Raw genomic sequence first — 24,921 nt, forward strand, 5'->3', positions numbered from 1 at the left:
GGTACGTGTGTCAAAGGTACCCAGCAGCCGGGCCAGAATACCCTTCACAGTCCTTTTCTCCTCAGTGGGCCATGATTTTACCTCCCTTTGGGCTGCGCCAGTTAACTGCCCTGTTAGTATGCTGACCTTCTGTTCCTCTGTCAGGGGGTAGACTTGGAACAAGCTGTACAGCCTTTCCTTAAAGTCAGTTAGGGCATGGGGCTCCCCTGAGTACTTGGGCAGCCAGGCCGCTCCAGGGATGTAGGGCAGGGAAAAGGGCATCACCGCTGCTGCAGCTGCGTTGGTGGTAGTGGGCGCCTCTGTATCCGACATCTTCCTCCCCCCTAGTTAAGCGTGGCCTACCTTCCGACGATCCTCTTCTGTAGGCCGCGGCTCCGCTGCTGCTGCTATGGACGAGGACCTGGCGTCGCGTCCTGATGACGTCAGCGTCGCTCTCTCTCCCTTCCAGGACCTTGCGCAGCGTCGGTGCGTGGGGCGGAGCTTCGGATCTCTCGCGGTTTTGACGTCCACGCCCCTCTTCTTCCCGCACGGCGTCCTGAAGATGGCGTCCGATGGCGGGAAACAGCTGCGGATGGCGGGAAGACGGCAGAAGACGGCGGGAAACGGTCCAAGATGGCGTCTGATGGCGGGAATCGGCTCCGGATGGCGGGAAACGACTCCGGACGGCGGGAAACTTCGCCACAGGTAAGTTACAAAAGTCTCTTTCAGGCACGCAATACCCGTTTGTGGCGGGTTGGTTGCAATCCTGCCGACTACGCCAAAGCTGACCCGCCCCCTGGGCCGTGGGGCACTCGGATCCGGGCAATAGGGGGAACGATGGTAGTAGTAGTGGCAACCCGGTTCCGTGGCTCAGGGTGGTCAGGCCAGTGGTAGTCCGTTTTGTGCTGTTGGTTTTGTCCGACTACGCCACCCGTGGATTTGCGGTCATTAGGAACCGCCGCTGCAGGGCAGACCGCTGGGGCTGATGATATATGCAGCTGGGATGGTGTGACTCCCCACGGGAAGAGTGCGGCCCCAGGGCAGTGTAGTGGATGGTGGGAGTGATGGTAGTGAGAGTCCCGGTGCTGATAGTACTGGAGGAGCAAGGAGCACACAGACAACAAGTTGCAGTCCAGGGTCTTTACTAAAACAGGTAAACTGACCCATAAACAGTCCCGGCTAGGAGGGGACCTGGATGTCTGAGAGCAACGGGGAAATTGGCCCTGGTCAGGGTGAGGGTGTAGGCCTACCGTGCTTTCTGCGCTCCTTCTGGCTATCTCCTCGTTATAGGGTAACAGCCCACGTTTCCGAGCTTTCCGTGTATTCTCGCCTGTATGGCCTGCGACGTGGGTTCCTTTCTGCTCCCAGCCTTGTACAGCTTTACTGGTCCCTTCGGTTGTGGCAGGGCCTCCAGGCTTCTTAGGCCAAGGAATATACAGTCCCTTGCGGACTAGTTATCTGCTGGAGGATGTAGAATCCTCTCAGCCTCAGACACCAAAGTCTGGTAAAGTCAGTCTCTTATCTGCCAAGACAGGCTTGCTTCGCCTCTTGTCTCTGGCTTGTGGCTCTCCTCCTGCCACACTTCCTCTTAGGTGCAGTGGAACTGTCTGTCCCTGCTCCACTCTGGGACACGTCTCAGTGCTGAGACAGGCCATCCAGTTCTCCCTAACCCTGCCCCCAGTACCAGCTTTTATAGGGGCAGCCAGCTCCCCCTACTGGCCTGAGACAGGAGGCATTGCATGCTAATGTTCCCCTGACTAGAGAACCTCCCCCTTGCTCTCAGACACAGCTTTATTACACTTTGTGTCATCCAGGCCAGGGTGACACAGGTACATCATACTTATTGCTGCCAATTTACTTTTTAAGTGTTTTTATCTTTGTCTTTTTTGTACATGTACATAATATTTTTTTTACTTATGGAGATCCCTTTTGCACTTGGATACTTCTTTTTTTTGTGCAGGCTTGGCGTATAAAGCTCATACACTTTAGCCTGTGGAGCTAAACACAAGATCAAACATAATAAATGCAAAATGGTAAAAAATAACTAAGAAAGGCAATCACAACCGGACCCAAACATAATAGTGTATCATATACGCTTGTGGATAGTACAAGTATTCAGGGTCGGTCTGGGCTGGCGGGATACCGGGAATTTTCCTGGTGGGCCCCGCCCCCTGCTGCAGAGGAGAGGGGGAAAAGAGAGCAAAAAAAAAAATCCTGCGGTTTTAAGGGGCATGGGCCCTTTAAAAGCGCAGGCACAGTGTATGCAGGGACGCACGCACATGGCGTTCATTACCTAAACCACCGCGGCACAAGTCCCAGTGAAGTAGCTGAAGCTGCGCGTCTCCCTTCGCCGGCCGGCATATGACGTCATCGTCATGCGCCTGCTGTGAAGGAGGCGCGCAACTCAGGAGAAGGAGGACACCACACGGGAGCGCAGGAAGGTAAGAGGTGTGTGTGTGTGTGTATTGTGCGTGTGTGTGTGTAATGGTCTGGGCCCCTGGCTGGACACACAAGGGGTTAGCCAACTGGACACAAAAGGGGGGGTCCTGGCTGGACACACAGGGGGGGAACCCTGGCTGGACACACAAGGGGGCCCAGCTGGACACGAAAGGGGGGTCTTGTCTGGACACACAAGGTGGGAACCCTGGCTGGACACACAAGGGGGGGCCAAGCTGGACTCACGAGGGGGAACCCCGGCTGGACATACGAGGGTGAACCCTGGCTGGACACACGAGGGGGGGCCAAGCTGGACACACGAGGGGGGGCCAAGCTGGACACTTGAGGGGGGAGCACTGGCTGGATACACGAGGCGGGAGCCCTGGCTGGATACACAAGGGGGGACCTGGCTGGACACGCAAGGGGGAACCCTGGCTGGACACACATGGGGGGGCCTTGGCTGGACACACAAGGGGAGGCCCTGGCTGGACACACAAGGGGGAGCCCTGGCTAGACACACAAGGGGGTCCCTGGCTGGACACACAAGGGGGGACCCTGGCTGGACCCAGGCAAAGGGGGTGGGCAGGATGGCTATATGGGGGGCAGGCTATACACATGGAGGCCAGGATGGATATATGGGTGGGCAAGCTGGACACATGGAGGCCAGGATGGATATATGGGGGGGCAGGCTGGACACATGGAGGTCAGGATGGATATATGGGGGGGCATGCTGGACACATGGAGGCCAGGACGGATATATGGGGGGCAGGCTGGACACATGGAGGCCAGGATGGATATATGGGGGGGCAGGCTGGACACATGGAGTCCAGGATGGATATATGGGGGGCAGGCTGGAAACATGGAGGCAAGGATGGATATGTGGGGGGGGGGCAGGCTGGCCACATGGGGGGCTAGGATGGGTATATGGGAGGGGGCAGGCTCGATACACGTGTGCTAGGATAAATATATGGAGGGGTCACACTGGACAAATGGGGCCAGAAGGGATATATGCAGGGGGTGTCAGGATGGATACATGGAGTCCAGGATGGATATATGGGGGGTGCAGGCTGGAAACATGGAGGCAAGGATGGATATGTGGGGTGGGCAGGCTGGCCACATGGGGGGCTAGGATGGATATATGGGGGGGGCAGGCTCGATACATGTGGGCTAGGATAAATATATGGAGAGGCCACCCTGGACATATGGGGGCCAGAAGGGACATATGGGGGTGCCTGGCTGGACAAGGGACTTAATTACTGTTTGGGGGCCAGATTGAGGAACATACTTTATTAGTTTATGGTGGCCAGTGGGGAACATAATTACTTTAGATTCCAATTATTATTATTACATTATTACTTCTGTAATATAATTTACTTTTTAGGAAACTGTTTTCCATGGGATGGGACAAAAGAGGAGTCCTGTTACTGTGCAGGATGGCACTATGTTGCTTTTTTTCTTCAACTGGTATAGTGTAGAAGTCAGGGGGGGGAGTGGGAACATTCTCTAGAAGAGATCAGTTATTGGTAACTGTGTGTTATTTTCTGCAGAGACGATTCCTGGCTGGAAGAAGTGATGGCCGTCTGTACATGATGAAGAAGAAAAGCGAAGATGAAGGACTTCACCTAGAGACGTCACTGGTGAGTCAGTGTATTACATGTACACTTACACTACACACGTGGTCAAAATTGTTGGTACCCCTTGTTTCATGAAAGAAAAACCCACAATGGTCACACAAATAACTTGAATCTGATAAATTACAAATTCTTGAAAATGAACAAATGAAAGTCAGACATTGCTTTTCTGCTTCCACAGAATTTAAAAAAAAACTAACCTCATGAAATCGGCCTGGACAGAAATGATGGTTCTTCTTAACTTAATATTTTGTTGAACAACCTTTTGAGGCAATCACTGCAATCAAACGATTCCTGTAACTGTCAATGAGACTTCTGCACCTCTCAACAGGTATTTTGGCCCACTCCTCATGAGCAAACTGCTCCAGTTGTCTCGTGTTTGAAGGTTGCCTTTTCCAGACGTCATGTTTCAGCTCTTTCCAAAGATGCTCAATAGGATTTAGGTCAGGGCTCATAGAAGGCCACTTCAGAATAGTCCAATGTTTTCCTCTTAGCCATTCTTGGGTCATTATCCTGTTGCAAGACCCATGACCTGCGACTGAGACCAAGCTTTCTGACTCTGGGCAGCACATTTCTCACTAGAATCCCTTGATAGTCTTGAGATTTCATTGTACCCTGCACAGATTCAAGACACCTTGTGCCAGATGCAGCAGAGCAGCCCCAGAACATAACAGCCTCCCCCATGTTTCACAGTAGGGACAGTGTTCTTTTCTTGATATGCTTCATTTTTCCGTCTGTGAACATAGAGCTGATGTGCCTTGCCAAAACCTTCCATTTTTGTCTCATCTGTCCATAGTACATTCTCCCAGAAGCTTTGTGGCTTGTCAACATGTAGTTTGGCAAATTCCAGTCTGGCTTTTTTATTATTTTTTTTTTCAACAATGGTGTTCTCCTTGGTCGTCTCCCATGAAGTCCACTTTGGATCAAACAATGATGGAGAGTACGATCTGACACTGATGTTCCTTGAGCTTGAAGTTCACCTTTAATCTCTTTAGAAGTTTTCCTGGACTCTTCTGTTACCATTCATATTATCCGTCTCTTTGATTTGTCATCAATTTTCCTCTTGCGGCCACGTCCAGGGAGGTTGGCTACAGTCCCATGGATCTTAAGTTTACCTTTAACATGCTTTTCTATAATTTTCTTTCTAATCTCCTGAGGCAACTCTTTCCTTTGCTACCTCTGGTCCATGTTGAGTGTGGTACACACCATGTCACCAAACCTCACAGTGAGTATCTGTAGCCCTATATACAGGCCCACTGACTGATTACAAGATTGTAGACACCTGTGATGCTAATTAGTGGACACAACTTGATTTAACATGTCCCTTTTGTCATATTATTTTCAGGGGTACCATCATTTCTTTCCAGGCCTATTTCATGAGTTTAATTTTTTTAAAAATTCTGTGGAAGCAGAAAAGCAATGTCTGACTTTCATTTCTTCATTTTCATAGATTTTTAATTTATTATTACTTTTGTCAAATTCAAGTTATTTCTGTGACCATTGTGGGTTTTTCTTTCATTAAACAAGGGGTACCAACAATTCTGACCACGTGTGTATATAGTATATACAGAGCTCCTGTGTATGTCACTGGTGATCACTGTATTACGTATACACTATATACAGAGCTGCTATTTATAATGTCACTGGTGATCACTGTGTTACCTGTACACTGACAGTATATACAGAGCTCCTGTGTATAATGTCGCTGGTGGTAATAACAGTGTTGTTAGTATTGTGGTTTGTATTCATGATCAGTATTGTAGTATTTGGTCACTTTGGGGTGGTAATATGTGGTCTGGTCATGGTGTGGCCGTATTTGTTCCTTGTATGTGGTATTATTCGGTCACTATGTGGTGGTAATATGTGATCTAGTCATGGTGTGGCGATATTTGTCCCTTTTGTATGTGGTATTATTGGTGTTGATATCGTGAACTGTGTTGTGTATGGCGGTCATTTTGTTCTTGCTGATATTAACTAGGAAAAGATTTTTTTCCATTAGGCCACAGCCCCACCATTAGTATTTGGTTAGTATTTTTTCTCAGGAGTCGCTGCCAAAACAAGTAGTGGGTGATAAATGCAGAATTGGTGACTTGTTTCTATTCTACCTTTTCTCTGATTGTTCCTCACCTGGTTTTGGCTCCCACTCCTGAAAAAAAATACTGACCGGATACTGACCAAATACTGATAGTGGGGCCATGGGTTTAGAGATTAAATACTTGGCCAGAGCAGCAGAGATGCACTTACAGGGGTTCTCCGGTGAAAACAAGTAATCACCTCTCCACAGGATCAGTGATAATATTGATTGGTGGGGGTCTGACTGCTGGGACACAATCGGCAGAATGTGGAGCTTTTCTCCCCATTAGACTGGAGCGGCATGTGAGATGCGACCACTGATCCATTCATTCCCTCAGTGGCTGTGAGCGCTGCTCTTTTTTGGAAGCCCCCAAGAGAATGAATGGAGCAGCGGTCAGACGTCCCAGCTGTCGCTGCAATTTAAAATGGGGATAAGTGTCCTGTCAGGGACAAAACTTCCCCATTCTTCCAATAGGTGCGTTCAGACCCAAACGATCAATAAGTTATCACTTATCCTGTAGAGCCCATGGATCGGTGATAACTTGTTTTAACCAAAGAAGCCCTTTAATGCAAACTACCGTAATTGTACATCCCAGTTAGTGTCGCACAGTAGATGTGCAGGAGCCGCCAGTCAATGCTCCACTATAACAGGGATAGCGGATAACAGATATTTGCATATGGCTGTAGGTGGGCCCCTAGAGTCAGTTCTCCCTGTGGGCCCCAGACACCCCAGTCCGACCCTGCAAGTATTCATGGCAACAGTTTTGGGAGTTCAAAGCTTCAAAAATCTGCTGTCGTCAGAGTTGGTGACATAGCTGACAGTTCGCACTCTGCTGATCATCTCAGGAGCACAGCTATCCTGCTGAGCAATCCTTCAATACTGGGCATTTTGCACAAATCTTCAAAGTCTTTGATGTTTGCAGACAGATAACAGGAGGGAATCGGACAAGTTATATTGTGTTCTGAGTAAAAGCTGTGTCATTGGGATTGATTCCCTATAACAGATCATAGAAAAAAATAAATAACATAAGGAAATGTCATTAAAATAAACTCCAAAACACCCCTAGCCCCTTCCAACTGCAGCCCATTCTCACTTTGGTGCTTTGGTTTTCCTTCTTCCCTTCTTCCAAGAGCCATAACTTTTTTATTTTTCCGTATGAGGGTTTGTGTTTTTGGACAAGTTACAGTTATGAATGACACCAACCATTGTACCAAACTATGCAATACAAAAGGAGAACAAAATCCAAGTGCAGTGAAATTGTCAGGAAAGCTTAGAATTCTACCATTGTCTCAGTATGGTTGCCGCAATACCAAACTTGCATAGTTTTTTTTACTTAAATGGTGGAAAAAGTTTAGTAAATTTGTAAAAAAAAATTGTTTTGTGTCGCTAATTTCTGAGACCCATAAAGTTTTTATTTTTCAATGCATGGACCTGTGGGAGGTCTTGTTATATTTGTGTGGTATTCTGATGTTTTATTGATACTGTTGTGCTACATATAATGCCTCAAATTATTGCATTTTTTAGGCAGTTGTGGTGATTTGGCATTTCAGTTTTTTTCTCTCTATGAGGTGTACTATATGGGTTAATCAACATTATATTTAGATTTATAGAACTTTCACGAACACAGCAGGAGTTTGATCAGGTGAATTTCATTATATACTGTAAACTTTTCCCGCCCAATGGGGCTGCCAGCAATCAGCCTTACCAGACGATTGCAGCCATATCATTAGTGAACAGGTGGTGATCCAGCTGTCAGATTCCCAATAAGGGGCCCACTGTCATGTTAAAAGCAGTTTCGTACTATCAATGGAAATGCATGAACTAATAAACTTGATAGCTCACAATTACTGGTAGAATGATAGAGAGAAATAGGTGTTTAATAATGATTGATTCAATAAGAGGGACCCATATTCAGTTCTTATACAGGAGTTAATTCCCACGCTCACTCCATATGTGGGAACCCGATTTAGGATGTACAATTGCATTCTAAGCTAGGAAAGGGTAAATTAGCAAATCATGCTTGTTTTGTTTGGAGAGCTAATTATTCTAAAATTAAAATGGCCGCTGTCTTGTTACACTGACAGAAAACTGTACTAGACTGTTAGGACAGAAACCTTTGAGCATGAGCAGTAGGAAGCACCGCAGCTGCAAGCTAGAGATAACCTATACCATATACTTTCAAACAAGGCCGGTGTTAGGGGCTGGCTGACTAGGCATCTGCCTAGGGCCCCCACTCTTCCAGGGGCCCCCAGCCGATGGCATGCTAATAGCGGCACACCATGCAGCCGCTATGGGGCCTGTGAGTGAGCAGGGGCCGGTGCCAGTGAGCGCCGCCCGCCCTCCCCCGCATCACATATTCAACTGTATCGGCATCATGCTGATACAGTTGAAAGCAATGATGGGAGCGTCATGTGACGCTTCCTCTCCCATGAGTAGTAAAAGGACAAGAATACATTAACAATGTGCACACCTAAATTTAATAAGTACAATTCCATTGAAACATAACACAAGTGACAAAGATTAAAACCATCTAAAAACAACAACACCACCGTAACAGGTTTTGATGTAAGCAAATAAGTAATATAAGGGGCGATTTCACTGAGGTTGATTTTTTTCTGCAGATTACATAGGGTATGCGAGCATAGATAGTATAGTAATGAAGTGCACAGTGCAAATACAGTACTGTATACAGTACAGACCAAAAGTTTGGACACACCTTCTCATTTAAAGATTTTTCTGTATTTTCATGACTATGAAAATTGTACATTCACACTGAAGGCATCAAAACTATGTATTAACACATGTGGAATTATATACTTAACAAAATAGTATGAAACAACTGAAAATATGTCTTATATTCTAGGTTCTTCAAAGTAGCCACCTTTTGCTTTGATGACTGCTTTGCACACTCTTGGCATTCTCTTGATGAGCTTCAAGAGGTATTCATCGGAAATGGTCTTCCAACAATCTTGAAGGAGTTCCCAGAGATGCTTAGCACTTGTTGGCCCTTTTGCCTTCACTCTGCGGTCCAGCTCACTCCAAACCATCTCGATTGGGTTCAGGTCTGGTGACTGTGGAGGCCAGGTCATCTGGCGTAGCACCCCATCACTCTCCCTATTGGTCAAATAGCCCTTACACAGCCTGGAGGTGTGTTTGGGGTCATTGTCCTGTTGAAAAATAAATGATGGTCCAACTAAACGCAAACCGGATGGAATAGCATGCCGCTGCAAGATGCTGTGGTAGCCATGCTGGTTCAGTATGCCTTCAATTTTGAATAAATCCCCAACAGTGTCACCAGCAAAGCACCCCCACACCATCACACCTCCTCCTCCATGCTTCACGGTGGGAACCAGGCATGTAGAGTCCGTCCGTTCACCTTTTCTGCGTTGCACAAAGACACGGTGGTTGGAAAGAAAGATCTCAAATTTGGACTCATCAGACCAAATCACAGATTTCCACTGGTCTAATGTCCATTCCTTGTGTTCTTTAGCCCAAACAAGTCTCTTCTGCTTGTTGCCTGTCCTTAGCAGTGGTTTCCTAGCAGCCATTTTACCATGAAGGCCTGCTGCACAAAGTCTCCTCTTAACAGTTGTTGAAGAGATGTGTCTGCTGCTAGAACTCTGTGTGGCATTGACCTGGTCTCTAATCTGAGCTGCTGTTAACCTGCAATTTCTGAGGCTGGTGACTCGGATAAACTTATCCTCAGAAGCAGAGGTGACTCTTGGTCTTCCTTTCCTGGGGCAGTCCTCATGTGAGCCAGTTTCTTTGTAGCGCTTGATGGTTTTTGCAAATGCACTTGGGGACATTTTCAAAGTTTTCCCAATTTTTCGGACTGACTAACCTTCATTTCTTAAAGTAATGATGGCCACTCATTTTTCTTTACTTACCTGCTTTTTTCTTGCCATAATACAAATTCTAACAGTCTATTCAGTAGGACTATCAGCTGTGTATCCACCAGACTTCTGCACAACACAACTGATCGTCCCAACCTCATTTATAAGGCAAGAAATCCCACTTATTAAACCTGACAGGGCACACCTGTGAAGTGAAAACCATTTCCGGTGACTACCATTTGAAGCTCATCAAGAGAATGCCAAGAGTGTGCAAAGCAGTCATCAAAGCAAAAGGTGGCTACTTTGAAGAACCTAGAATATAAGACATATTTTCAGTTGTTCACACTTTTTTGTTAACTACGGTATATGATTCCACATTTGTTAATTTATAGTTTTGATGCCTTCAGTGTAGTCATGAAAATACAGAAAAATCTTTAAATGAGAAGGTGTGTCCAAACTTTTGGTCTGTACTGTATATAATACGCTGATTCTCAGAAGGTGTACTAATAGAAATTGTATGAACTATATTCAGTTGTATATATCCACACAACAACTTCCCAGTATTGCAGCTATATACTCTGTAGGCTTAAATAGTGTATCCACCATGCAATGATCAGTCATATATACACCACATGTCAATCAACAGAGCAAGCATTATACCAGCATAGCATCTTGTAAGATATCTATATTCAGATCAGCATACCCGGATGTACCAAGGTCAAACCTAAATATACTCAAAAGATGAATCCATGAATACTATATACATATATACTGTATGGAGGGTGAGGGGGGGGGTGCTGCATTATAATATATGGGGGCTACATTATATTATATGGGGCTGCATTATAATATATGGGGGCTACATTATATTATATGGGGCTGCATTATAATATATGGGGGCTACATTATATTATATGGGGCTGCATTATACTATATGGGTGCTACATTATATTATATGGGGCTGCATTATAATATATGGGGCTACATTATATTATATGGGGCTGCATCTATAATATAAGCGGCTAAGCGTCCCTCTGTCTGAAGCCTCGATAGACTCCGCATGCGCGACGCGCAGTCTGGCTCCAGACAGAAGAACGCATCCAGCCGTTACAGGTAAGAGGAGGTGTATGGCGCCAGAGATCGCGGTATGCGTAGACACTTAACGCATACCTCGATCTCCGGCGCCATACTTACATACTTACCTGACCGGGAGGAGCGTTGCCGCGGCGCCTCTCTTCTGGCCGGAGACCGGTGGCGGAGTGAGGCGTTGGATCGGCGCGTGCGCATAGCGCTATCCGGCGCCATTTTACTGAAGACACATTTACAGTGAGTCTTCAGCAAAATGGCGCCGGACAGCATGGTGCTCCGGCGTCTCACTCCTCCCCCGGCCTCCGGCAGAACAGGACGCTGCAGCGCTGGAGCACAGAGAAGAAAGGTGAGAATAACTGTTTATTTTTTTTTGTATGTGTGTACAGTGTGAAAGGGATGAGGGGGCCACACATACCAGGATTGTGGGGTGAGGGGACCATGCATATATCAGGATTGTGGGGTGAGGGGTACCACACATACCAGGATTGTGGCGTGAGGGGTACTACACATACCAGGATTGGGGGGATGAGGGGTGCCACACATACCAGGATTGGGGGGATGAGGGGTACCGCGCATACCAGGATTGGGGGGTGAGGGGTACCACACATACCAGGATTGGGGGGATGAGGGGTATCACGCATACCAGTATTGGGGGGATGAGGGGTACCACGCATACCAGGATTGGGGGGATGAGGGGCACCACACATACCAGGATTGGGGATGAGAGGTGCCACGCATACTGGGATTGGGGATGAGGGGTGCTAGGCATACCAGGATAGGATGGTGGGGACAGGATGGGGCAGCACAAATACCAGGAGGGGGCAGCACATATCAGCATGGGAGACCATATACTAATAAAAATGCTTGCCACCCGGGCGTAGAACGGGTTCAATAGCTAGTTATACTATATGGGGGGCTGCATTATACTATATGGGGGCTACATTATATTATATGGGGCTGCATTATACTCACTATACTCTATGGGAATCTGCATTATAATATATGGGGGCTACATTATATTATATGGGGCTGCATTATACTATATGGGGGCTACATTATATTCTATGGGGCTGCATTATAATATATGGAGACTACATTATTTTATATGGGGCTGCGTTATACTATATGGGGGCTACATTATATTATATGGGGCTGCATTATACTCACTATACTCTATGGGAAGCTGCATTATAATGTATGGGGGCTACATTATATTATATGGGGCTGGATTATACTGTATGGGGGGCTACATTATACTATATGGGGGCTACATTATATTATATGGGGCTGCATTATACTCACTACACTGTATGGGAAGCTGCATTATAATATATTGGGGCTACATAATATTATATGAGGCTGTATTATACTGTATGGGGGGCTGCATTATACTATATGAGGGCTACATTATATTAGATGGGGCTGTATTATACTCACTATACTCTATGGGAAGCTGCATTATAATATATGGGGGCTACATTATATTATATGGGGCTGCATTATACTCACTATACTCTATGGGAAGCTGCATTATAATATATGGGGGCTACATTATATTATATGGGCCTGCATTATACTCTATGGGGGCTGTATTATATTATATGGGGGCTGCATTATACTCTATGGAGGCTGCATTATACTCTATGGAGGCTGCATTATACTATATGGGGCTACATTATACTCTATGGAGGCTGCATTATACTATATGGGGCTACATTATACTCTATGGGGGCTGCATTATACTATATGGGGCATATGGGGCTGCATTATATTGTATGGGGAGGCTGCATTATACTATATGGGGGCTACATTATATTATATGGACCTGCATTATATGGGCCTGCATAATACTTTATGGGGGCTGCATTATACTATATGGGGTTGCATTATACTATATAGGGGGCTACATTATATTATATGGGCCTGCATTATACTATATTGGACTACATTATACTATATAGGGTTGCATTATACTATATGGGGTCTGCATTATACTATATGGGGCTGAATTATACTATATGGGGTTGCATTACACTATATGGGGGTTGCATTATACTATATGGGGTTGCATTATACTATATGGGGGCTGCATTATACTATATGGGGCTGCATTAAACTATATGGGGGTCTGCATTATACTTTATGGGGGCGGCATTATACTATATGAGGCTGCATTATACTATATGGGGGCTATATTATACTATATGGGGGCTGCATTATACTATATGGGGACTGCATTATACTATATGGGGCTACATTATATTATATGGGGCTGCATTATACTAGATGGGGCTAAATTATACTCTATGGGGGCTACATTGTATTGTATGGGGGCTGCATTATACTGTGGGGGTTGCATTATACTCTATGTGGCTGCATTATATTAAATGGGGGGCTACATTATGCTCTCTGGGGGCTGCATTATACTCTATGAAGGCTGCATTATACTCTAGGGGCTGCATTATACTCTATGGGGGCTGCATTATATTATATGGGGCTGCATTATAATATATGGGGGCTACATTATATTATATGGGGCTGCATTATACTCTATGGGGGCTGCATTATACACTATGAGGGCTGTATTATATTATATGGGCCTGCATTATTCTCTAGGGGCTGCATTATACTCTATTGGGGCTGCATTATATTATATGGGCCTGCATTATACTCTATGGAGGCTGCATTATATTATATGGGCCTGCATTATACTCTATGGAGGCTGCATTATACCCTATGGGGGCTGCATTATACTCTATGGAGTCTGCATTATACTCTATGGAGGCTGCATTATACTCTATGGGGGCTGCATTATACTTTATAGGGGCTGCATTATATTATATGGGCCTGTATTATACTCTATGGAATCTGCATTATACTCTGTGGGGGCTGCATTATACTCTATGGAGTCTGCATTATACTCTATGGGGGTCACATTATACTCTATGGGGCAGCACTATACTCTATGGAGGCTGCATTATACTCTATAGGGGCTGCATTATACTCTATGGGGGCTTCATTATACTCTATGGGGCTACATTATACTCTATGGGGCTGCATTGTACTCTATGGGGGCTGCACTACACTCTGTGGGGGCAGCACTATACTCTGTGGGGCTGCATTATACCCTATGGGGGCTGCATTATGCTCTATGGAGACTGCATTACATTATATGGGCCTGCATTATACACTATGGGGGCTGCATTATATTATATGGCCCTGCATTATATTCTAGGGGCTGCATTATACTCTATTGGGGCTGCATTATATTATATGGGCCTGCATTATACTCTATGGAGACTGCATTATATTATATGGGCCTGAATTATACTCTATGGGGGCTGCATTATACACTATGGGGGCTGCATTATATTATATGGGCCTGTATCATACTCTAGGGGCTGCATTATACTCTATTGGGGCTGCATTATATTATATGGGCCTGCATTATACCCTATGGAGGCTGCATTATATTATATGGGCCTGCATTATACTCTATGGAGGCTGTATTATACCTTATGGGGGCTGCATTATACTCTATGGAGTATGCATTATACTCTATGGAGGCTGCATTATACTCTATGGGGGCTGCATTATACTTTATAGGGGCTGCATTATATTATATGGGCCTGCATTATACTCTATGGAAGCTGCATTATACTCTATCGGGGCTGCATTATACTCTATGGAGTCTGCATTGTACTCTATGGGGGTCACATTATACTGTATGGGGGCAGCACTATACTCTGTGGGGCGGCATTGTACTCTGGGGGCGACATTATACTCTATGGAGGCGCATTATACTCTATAGGGGCTGCATCATACTCTATGAGGGCTTCATTATACTCTATGGGGGCTTCATTATACTCTATGGGGGCTACATTATACTCTATGGGGCTGCATTATACTCTATGGGGGCTGCATTATACTCTATGGGGGCGGCACTATACTCTGTGGGGCGGCATTGTACGCTGTGGGGGCGGCATTATACTCTATGGAGGCTGCATTATACTCTATGGGGGCTGCATTATACTCTATGGGGGCTGCACTATATTATATGGACCTGCATTATACTCTATAGAGGCTGCATTATACCCTATGGGGGCTGCATTATACTCTACGGAGTCTGTATTATACTCTGTTGAGGCTGCATTATACTCTATGTAGTCTGTATTATATTCTATGGGGGCTGCATTATACTCTATGGGGGCTGCATTATATTTTATGGGCCTGCATTATACTCCTTGGAGGCTGCATTATATTATATGGGCCTGCGTTATACTCTATGCAGGCTGCATTATACCCTATGGGGCTGCATTATACTCTATGGAGTCTGCATTATACTCTATGGGGGCTGCATTATACTTTATGGGGGCTGCATTATACTTTATGGGGGCTGCATTATATTATATGGGCCTGCATTATATTATATGGGCCTGTATTATACTCTAGGGACAGCATTATACTCTAGGGGGGCTGAATTATACTCTATGGGGGCTGCATTATATTATATGGGCCTGCATTATACTCTGTGAAGTCTGCATTATGCTCTATGGGGGCTGCATTATACTCTATGGGGCTGCATTATACACTATGGGGGCTGCATTATAATATAGTGGCCTGCATTATACTCTAGGGGCTGCATTATACTTTAGGGCAGGGGTCCTCAAACTACGGCCGGGGGGCCACATGCGGCCCGCGGAGGACTTTTATCCGGCCCGCCGGGCTATGGGCGGAGCAGAGGAGAGCGGTGCCATTGCCCGCCCTTCCCCCCGCTTGCTCAGGGCCCCGGCAGGCGGATACTTACCTCTCCCCGTGCCTCCGCAGATCCGCTGTCTTCCTGCTCTGCGCTTCCTGTGACGTCTCAGGTCAGAGGGCGCGGTGACGTCTTTACACCGCGCCCTCCCGAGTGCCGTCACAGGCAGCCCAGAGCGGGGGGGGGTGACATCCTGCATGGGGCATGATATGGGGGAGTGACATGCTGCATGGGGCATTATATGGGGGGGTGACATGCTGCATGGGGCATTATATGGGGGGGTGACATGCTGCATGGTGCATTATATGGGGGGTGACATGCTGCATGGGGCATTATATGGGGGGGTGACATGCTGCATGGGGCATTATATGGGGGGGTGACATGCTGCATGGGGCATTATAAAGACAGGGGAGTGATACCCTGCATGGGGCATTATATGGGGGGTGACATCCTGCATGGGGCATTATATGGGGGGATGACATCCTGCATGGGGCATGATATGGGGGGTGACATCCTGCATGGGGCATGGGGCATTATAAAGACAGGGGAGTGATATCTTGCATGGGGCATTATATGGTGTGAGAAAGGGACATCCTGCATGGGGCATTATATGGGGGGGTGGCATCCAGCATGGGGCATTATAAGGGGGGAGCAGCCTGCATGGGGCATTATAAGGGGGGGAACAGCCTGCATATGGCATTATAAGGGGGAAACAGCCTGCCTGTTGGGAACATTTACCTGCCTATTGGGGACCTATGCTGCCTATTGGGGACCTATGCTGCCTATTGGGGATATTTACCTGCCTGTTGGGGACATTTACCTGCCTATTGGGGACATTTACCTGCTTATTGGGGACCTATGCTGCCTATTGGGTACATTTACCTGCCTATTGGGTACAGTTACCTACCTATTGAAATACCGGTTGATTTAACTTTACTTGTTCTTCATTTTAAATATTGTATTTGTTCCTGTATTGTTTTTTTTAACTTCAAAATAAGATATGTGCAGTGTGCATAGGAATTTGTTCATAGTTTTTTTTAAAAACTATATTCCGGCCCTCCAATGGTCTGAGGGACCGTGAACTGGCCCCCTGTTTAAAAAGTTTGAGGACCCCTGCTCTAGGGGCTGCATTATATTATATGGGCCTGCATTATACTCTATGGAGGCTGCATTATACCCTATGGGGGCTGCATTATACTCTATGGAGTCTGCATTATACTCTATGGAGGCTGCATTATACTCTATGGAGTTTGCATTATACTCTGGGGGGGCTGCATTATACTCTATGGGGGCTGAATTATATTATATGGGCCTTCATTATAGTCTATGGAGACTGCATTATATTATATGGGCCTGCATTATACCCTATGGGGGCTGCATTATACCCTATGGGGGCTGCATTATACTCTATGGAGGCTGCATTATACTCTATGGGGGCTGCATTAAATTATATGGGCCTGCATTATATTCTATGGAGTCTGCATTATACTCTATGGGGGCCACATTATACTCTATAGAGGCTGCCTTATACTCTATAGGGCTGCATTATACCCTAAGGGGGCGGAACTATACTCTATGAGGGCAGCACAATACTCTGTGGGGTGGCATTGTACTCTGTGGGGGCTGCGTTATACTCTATGGGGGCTGCATTATACTCTATGGAGGCGGCACTATACTCTGTGTGGGGGCATTGTACTCTGTGGGGGCGGCATTATCCTCTATCAAGGACTATAGGCTGTATATTATACTGTATGTACAATATGGGGGCTGCATTATACTGTATTGAGGACTATAGGGCACATTATACTATGTGTACTAATACTGTAAGGAGGACTGTGGGTAGTGCATTATACTGTATGGAGAGCTATGGGGTGCAATATACTTTGGGGAGTGCATTGTACTATATGGAGGACTATGGGGAGTGTATTATGCTATATGGAGGACTATAGGGCGCATTATAATATATGGAAGACTATTATATTATATTATATTATATAATATAATATATATTATATTATATTATATTATATTATATGAAGGACTATGAGGTGTGCATTATACTATATGGAGGACTATGGGGTGTGCATTATACTATATGGAGGACTATGGGGTGTGCATTATACTATATGGAGGACTATGGGTGTGCAGTATATTATATGGAGGACTATGGGGTGTGCATTATATTGTATAGAGCAGAGGTCCCCAACCGCCGGTCCGCGGACCAGGACCGGGCCGTTGGGGTTTTTCAGCCGGTCCGCGGGGAGAGGGGGCCCCTCCAGCCTCCAGCAGGGCCGCCATCAGGGCATGACTGCCCTGACTCCAGTATGGGGCCCGGCCGGTAGGAGCCCCCTCGGAGCCCCCCTCTTGTGCGTCTCTCTCCTCATGGGGCCCCCGGCCGCATGCTAAGCGCCGGGTCCGGGACATCTTAGCGCTGCGCTGCTGCGGCAGCACCTTCATGATTCCCCTGACTTCCGGTCATGTGACGGCGCCGTCACATGGCCGGAAGTCAGGAGAACCTGGTGTCAGCGATTTGGACGAGCGCCAGGATTCTGCAGGGATCGCATGGGGGTAAGTATAACAAGTTTTATTTTTTTTTAAATACAATTAACTAGGAGTGGGGGGAATGGGAGATGCACATGGGGGGAGGGGAGAGATGAGAGATGCACATGGGGGAGGGGAGAGATGAGAGATCCACATGGGGGGAGGGGAGAGATGAGAGATGCACATGGGGGAGGGGAGAGATGAGAGATCCACATGGGGGGAGGGGAGAGATGAGAGATGCACATGGGGGGAGGGGAGAGATGAGAGATGCACATGGGGGGAGGGGAGAGATGAGAGATGCACATGGGAGGGAGGGGAGAGATGAGAGATGCACGGGGGGGTGAGAGATGCACGGGGGGGTGAGAGATGCACGGGGGGGATGAGAGATGCACGGGGGGTGGATGAGAGATGCACGGGGGGTGGATGAGAGATGCACGGGGGGGTGAGAGATGCACGGGGGGGATGAGAGATGCACGGAGGGGATGAGAGATGCACGGAGGGGATGAGAGATGCACGGGGGGGATGAGAGATGCACGGAGGGGATGAGAGATGCACGGGGGGTGGATGAGAGATGCACGGAGGGGGATGAGAGATGCACGGAGGGGGATGAGAGATGCACGGGGGTGAGCTGCACATGGGGGGGTGAGAGATGCACATGGGGGGGTTATGTTTACATAACTTTGTTGCCTTATGAAGGGCGGGGGGGGCCCCCAAAAATTTCTTGCACAGGGGCCCACTACAGTCTGTGTCCGCCCCTGGGATGAAGTAAATGCAGCTGAACAGCAGCTGTCAGGACAGCTGCCCTGTCCTGCTGCAGGGCGTGATGGGGCCTCAGTGATGCGGCTCCTGGCACAGCACATTATGTGGGGCTCCTGGCATAGCTCCTGGCGGGGACCTGGTCTACACTATATGATAAGTATGCACTAAACTCCAAATCCCTCCATTACCCCGCCCCCATATGACCAAAGCCCCGCCCACCCCACCCCCTCCTTGCTGGGCCATGGAAAAATGATCTTGCTTCAAGCCGGTCCCTGGTGCAAAAAAGGTTGGGGACCACTGGTATAGAGGACTATGGGGTGTGTATTATTCTATATGGAGGACTATGGGGGTGCATTATACTGTATGTACTATATGGAGGACTATGGAGTGTGCATTACTCTATATGGAGGACTATGGGGTGCATTATACTGTATAGAGGACTATGGGGTGTGCATTACTCTATATGGAGGAGTATGGGGTGCATTATACTAAACAAGCAAAATGCTGCTCATTCATCGAGTGATTGGATTGTTTATGGTGGAACAAAAATCATTGTTTTCAGCAGCACATCATCTGGTGAAAACTGCAGATGTGCTGCTGATAACATGATATGTATGGGGACAGATTGATCTATTAGTGATTGTTCTGTCCCCATCATTCTTCCTCAGCTGGTGTAAAGAGGACGGGAAACAAGCGTCGAACAACTTCAATATTGCCGATCACGCTTGTTTAACGACCTGAACTCAGCGCTTGTAAATACAACTGTAATGTTTCTGTGTGATGGTGCCATATGTGAGCATTTGGGGCCCCACTTTAAACTTTTGCCCAGGGCCCCACTTTGTCTAAAACTAGGCCTGCTTTCAAACTATTCCCAGTTTACTGCAGTGGAGCTTCTACTGCGCATGCTGACAGGCTCCTGTCTTAATAACATTCTAGGACAGGTTTCTATCAATATATAGGCTGGTGCAGATGAGCGTATTTTGGTCCGAGTGTGATCCGACAAAACATTGGATCGCACCCAGACCAATGTTATTGTATGGGGCAATTTTTTTCTCCATCTTCTCTTCATTTGAGAGAATCAGATCACACTCTGATCACACTCTGATCAAACTCTAATTTGCATATTTGATCCGATTTTCTCAGATGAGAGACTCTATGGTCGTCTGCACTTGCCCTAACACTAAGGGAAGGCACTCTATATAACAAGAGAGGACACTGTAATATCTGGACAGTGCTGTACATGATAAGAGAGGACATTAACATGGAAGGCCGCAATACATATTAAGGGAAGACACTAAAAAGGGATGGCACTATATATAGTAAGAGACAACAGTATGTATGTAAGAAGGGAATGTACTATATATAATAAGGGAGGACACTATGTAATAATAAAAGAGGGCATTATGTAATAAAAGACAGAGCTCTATATAAGAGACGACACTAAGTGATAAGGATACACGCTATACATAATAGAGGAAAACGCTATGTAATAAGGGAAAGTGTTCTAGATAAAAAGAGAGGACACTATGCAATAAGGGAAGACACTATACATTACAAGAGAGAATGTTATGTAATAATGGATAGTGCCGTACATAATGAGAGAATGCTATTAATGGAGCTATACATAACAAGAATGGACGTTATGTAATAACGGGACAGTGCTATATATAAGAGCAAAGAAAGAAACGGAGGCGCTCCTATGTGTGAATCTGCCCAGACTGGCTTACTCGAGCCCAATACTGAAAAGGTTCACCTGGAATCGTTGTGCAATCTCAGGCACAACTCTGATGTTAGCAGACTGCAGCCCTCGTCATCAACCCCCAGCTGAGGGTGAAGATACAGATCCAAAATAAAAACTATAAAAAAATGATGATCCAATGGTGCTGTCACTCCAATGAATTATAAAAAACAATGATTTCATTAAAGCTAATAAATACATTTTTTTAATAATTCATTTTTAAATTTTTTTTATTCTGGATATATAACAAGAGAGAGCACTATATAATAAAGGATAGCGCTATACCTAATAAGGGTGGCTGTTTTATAAACCAAAGTATTACTCCCATCATCTCTCTGCAAGTCATACAATGTAGATGCAGAAAAATATTTATACCCAATGACTTACTGGAGACTTATTTGATTGGAGTCGTTTTCTTTTATTTCTTCCCCATCTGGTCAGAGCTTAAAGTCCACAACTTCCAGTTACAACTCATCTCTGCAGATCGTGGGTTGCTGATGGGTTGCCATGGAAGATGGGGGTCTCCTGAAGACCCACTTGCTTGCCATTATGGTGCTCCATTGAAACCCAGCCAGTGGCTAGGTGTCATTGAAGACTGTGATTTTTACTACTATATAGTATAAGTGATTAAATGATGCAGGTTTAAGTCTACTAAGAAGGCTAAAAAATAAAGTAAAAAATATAAAAAAAGGTTTTAAAAAATGAGAAAGTAAAAAAATATATAAAAATTCAAATCACCCCATCATCTGATTAAAAATAGATAATTAAATAAACATATTTGGTATTGATGTGTCCATAAAAGTCTAATCTATCAAAATCTTAAATTAATTAATCCGATCAGTATATATAGATGTACACCTGCCTGGCAATGCACACCTTTAACGGTGGCAATAAAGATTATTATAAGATTATAATGAGGGCAATCATGCCATGGTCCACCTGGAGCCTTGGGCTAATGGCGGTAGCCCAGATTGCTCCTGCCAAGATCCCTCACATTTCCAAAGGCATTTGCCCAGCATGGACACAATTGCAGTAGCGCTTCCAGAGTGTGCACCAGCAGGCTGTCAAGATCTATGGGCTGGACATAGATCTCCCTGAGAATCTGCCTCCAGAGCTTATTTTAAATGAAAGGGGGCGTCACCAGTATGAGACATGTAGATTTGGAGAGCAGACTGTCAGTCATTACATGTCTCACACTGGGAACGACCCTTTTATTAAAATAATCTCTGGAGGCAAATTCTCATGCAGATCAGTGTCCGGCCCATAGTCCTGAGCAGATCATTTACATATAAGAAAAATGTGGATTTCTTTGGAATAAGACATCAGATCACAGATATCAAGGTGTCATATTATTCAGCTTCCTATGACCTATGTGCCCATATAGACGGCCTAGGAGGGACGATCCTACTGATAAATTCCCTATAATTCTTTATTGGTGTGGGATAACTTAAGGGTGAATATCTTGAATTTTGTGCTTTATAGAATCTATAAAATATCTAAAGTATTAATACAAAACACAAATCCAGAGCTTATGTTTAATGAAATATTTTATTTAGGCAGAATAGTAAAGTGAGCGATTGACCCATTTATCTGTATTTGGAGGTGAGGATTTGAGACACAACTGAAATGAACTTGTCAAAGGCAGCATGGGTGACGGCATCAAAGTGAGCGGAGAAGTGAGCGGCCAGGGTGACCAGGATGCAGTGAGACAGCAGCTGGAACACAAAGACAGGGCAAGCATTGTTAGGTGACTAGTATTACCAAGCTTAATACACAGCCATTTTCTATACACTAATTTAAGTGTTAATATTCACACTGCTAAATGCATAATCACATATACTGTATCTAGATGTAAAACTGTCCTGCAGCAATTTTCTATGGTCAATATTGCAGATGACATATTATATTCTTGATTGCGCTTATGTGAGCGGAATTACACAACTGCAATACTTTATTCTAATTTTTGGACCAGTTTTTGCTCCCCGGAGTCTTTTGTGTTATGTTTTTTTGTTTTGTTTTTTTTCTGTCATATGATTCCAGAGATATGGGCCATTTTATTTTCAGGTAATTTTTATGGTCTTTACCAATGGGGCGTGGCTCACAGGGTAATAATGCAGAGCATATACGAGTCACGCCCCATGCTGAAGGCCATCAAAAGTACTTCTAAGTAAAAATGCCCATATCTCTAAAACCATATAGTGGATTTAAAAAAGACATACTGAAAGGAGCAGCTGGAATTAACAAGAGCAGAAACTGGACAAATTTTGGCCTGGAGACAGGTCCTCTTTAAGGCTCTACTGTACTAATGCGTGTATATAAGTTAGAAAGAAGTATTGCAAATTAGATTAAATGTAGATTGTGTGATTCACATAAGCACAGCCATATATCATCTGCAATATTGACCAGAGAATAATTCCAGCAGGACAGTTCTATATCTCCTAATAACTCTCTCTACAATGGAGAAATAGATAAGGATGTAATAAGCATGATAGGGTTCAACTCATATTTACAGCCGATTATTTGTCTTACACTGAAGTTTCCGGGGTCCACTCTCAAGTTGTAGGCATGCAGGTCACTCAGTTGGGACAGGGATCCCTCCAAGTTGTCCAGATGTTTGGCCGCCTCTGCAAGAGCTCCCAAGACCTTTCCTCCATGTGTCTGGAGATCAGTGGATCCGTGGCTGCGGTCAAAGTGGCTGAAGTAAGTCTTGGTCTGGGGGAAGCCCAGGAACATCCTAGGTTTAAAGAGAAATCAAATCAGATCCCACTGCACAAGTTTCCTAATAGAGGAACTGCTGTTACTGTAACTTGAGTCAATGTAATATAAATGTACATATTTTTTTATTAAATATATATTGTCTATATTGTTAAAGTTTGACTTTCTTGATTCCTGTTATCAGAGAGCTAAACCACTGCCAGTATTACAGCGAACCAGACAATTCTCTTGACTTTCGGTGTTAATAAATGATTGTATTTCCCACAATTTGCCAACTCTGGAGCATCATTTCTTAGTACTATAAGTTGTCCCATTCCTCTGTTTCCTCCTAGAAATGTATGAATAAATTGATAATTGATTGTCACAATCAGAAGTTGTCCGCTACACAATCTGACATTGTCCAATAAGAGCGGACAGTGTTAGAGAGTATAGAAGCACATCAAGGAGAATGGTAACACCCAGTTGTCAATTTATTCATTCATTTTTCTTTACTATTTCATTGTGAATGCAAATATTGAGTAAAACAGACATCAGACGTGCTGACAAGTACAGAACACTGATCACAGTGATGGGGCTGTGTACTTGAATGGACCCTATAATCCATCACATATCATACTCCGTGAAACTGTTTTACATGTAATAAAATGAAATACAAATGTAACTTTTAAATGTAGAAATAAAATAACGTATAATTGCAATGCTAATGCTTATGTATAAGAATAAAAAACAATATAATGCTTACCTCTCCAAAGCTTCAGCACCGAGAGCGTTCACATTTCCGGAGACTTTGCCCAAGATGGACACGATGGCCGTCTTCTCAACGTTAGAGAAAGTCATGTTGCTTGTGTATGGCTGATGAGAGCTGTAGGGGGAGACACAGAAGGTTTGTGCTGTGTGTCAGGACACTGGGATTTTATAGGGGAAGGGTCAGCAAGAATGGTCAGTTATCCACTATCTCTGGTCATTGTAGAGCTACGCCCAAACCCACGTTTTTTACATGTTTCAGCCATAAAAATGCTGCATATGTATAATTATGTGCAAGGCTTTTACTTTTCATTTTTGATGTACAAGTAAATGTGTATCTATGTCGCTATGTTTGTTCTACAGCTAAAGTGCTTTTATTCTAAAATAAAATAATAACTTTTTCCTCCTGACATAGGGTCAGGTTAAGATGAGCTCATGCAAAATCGTTTGTTTTAGTCCCATTAAAAAATAGACAATACTTTATCCGTATGAAATCCATATGTCTATTTTGTGCACCCGTATGTCATCCGTTTTTTATGTGAACAATTTAATAAATAATAAAAGGCCAAATACAGTCTCCTATCTTAATATTTGTAATAGATCCATTAAAAATGCATGAAATAGAG

General features: G+C 45.1%; 1 protein-coding gene across 1 annotated transcript; it reads right to left on the reverse strand.

Moving 5' to 3' along the window:
* Window positions 1–22,365: 22,365 nt before the first annotated feature.
* On the reverse strand, window positions 22,366–24,388 carry LOC141160972 (hemoglobin subunit alpha-3-like). Its single transcript, XM_073645765.1, has 3 exons — window positions 24,294–24,388; window positions 23,366–23,570; window positions 22,366–22,551 (listed from the first exon to the last, which is right to left on the reverse strand). The coding sequence occupies exons 1-3, from the start codon at window positions 24,386–24,388 to the stop codon at window positions 22,423–22,425; spliced, it is 429 nt and encodes a 142-aa protein (XP_073501866.1). The 3' UTR covers window positions 22,366–22,422.
* Between the last annotated feature and the right edge of the window lie 533 nt (window positions 24,389–24,921).

Source organism: Phyllobates terribilis, unplaced genomic scaffold (assembly GCF_046119375.1).
Source record: "Phyllobates terribilis strain yellow unplaced genomic scaffold, ASM4611937v1 Scaffold_9__5_contigs__length_417890890, whole genome shotgun sequence".
Classification (NCBI taxonomy): Eukaryota; Metazoa; Chordata; class Amphibia; order Anura; family Dendrobatidae; genus Phyllobates; species Phyllobates terribilis.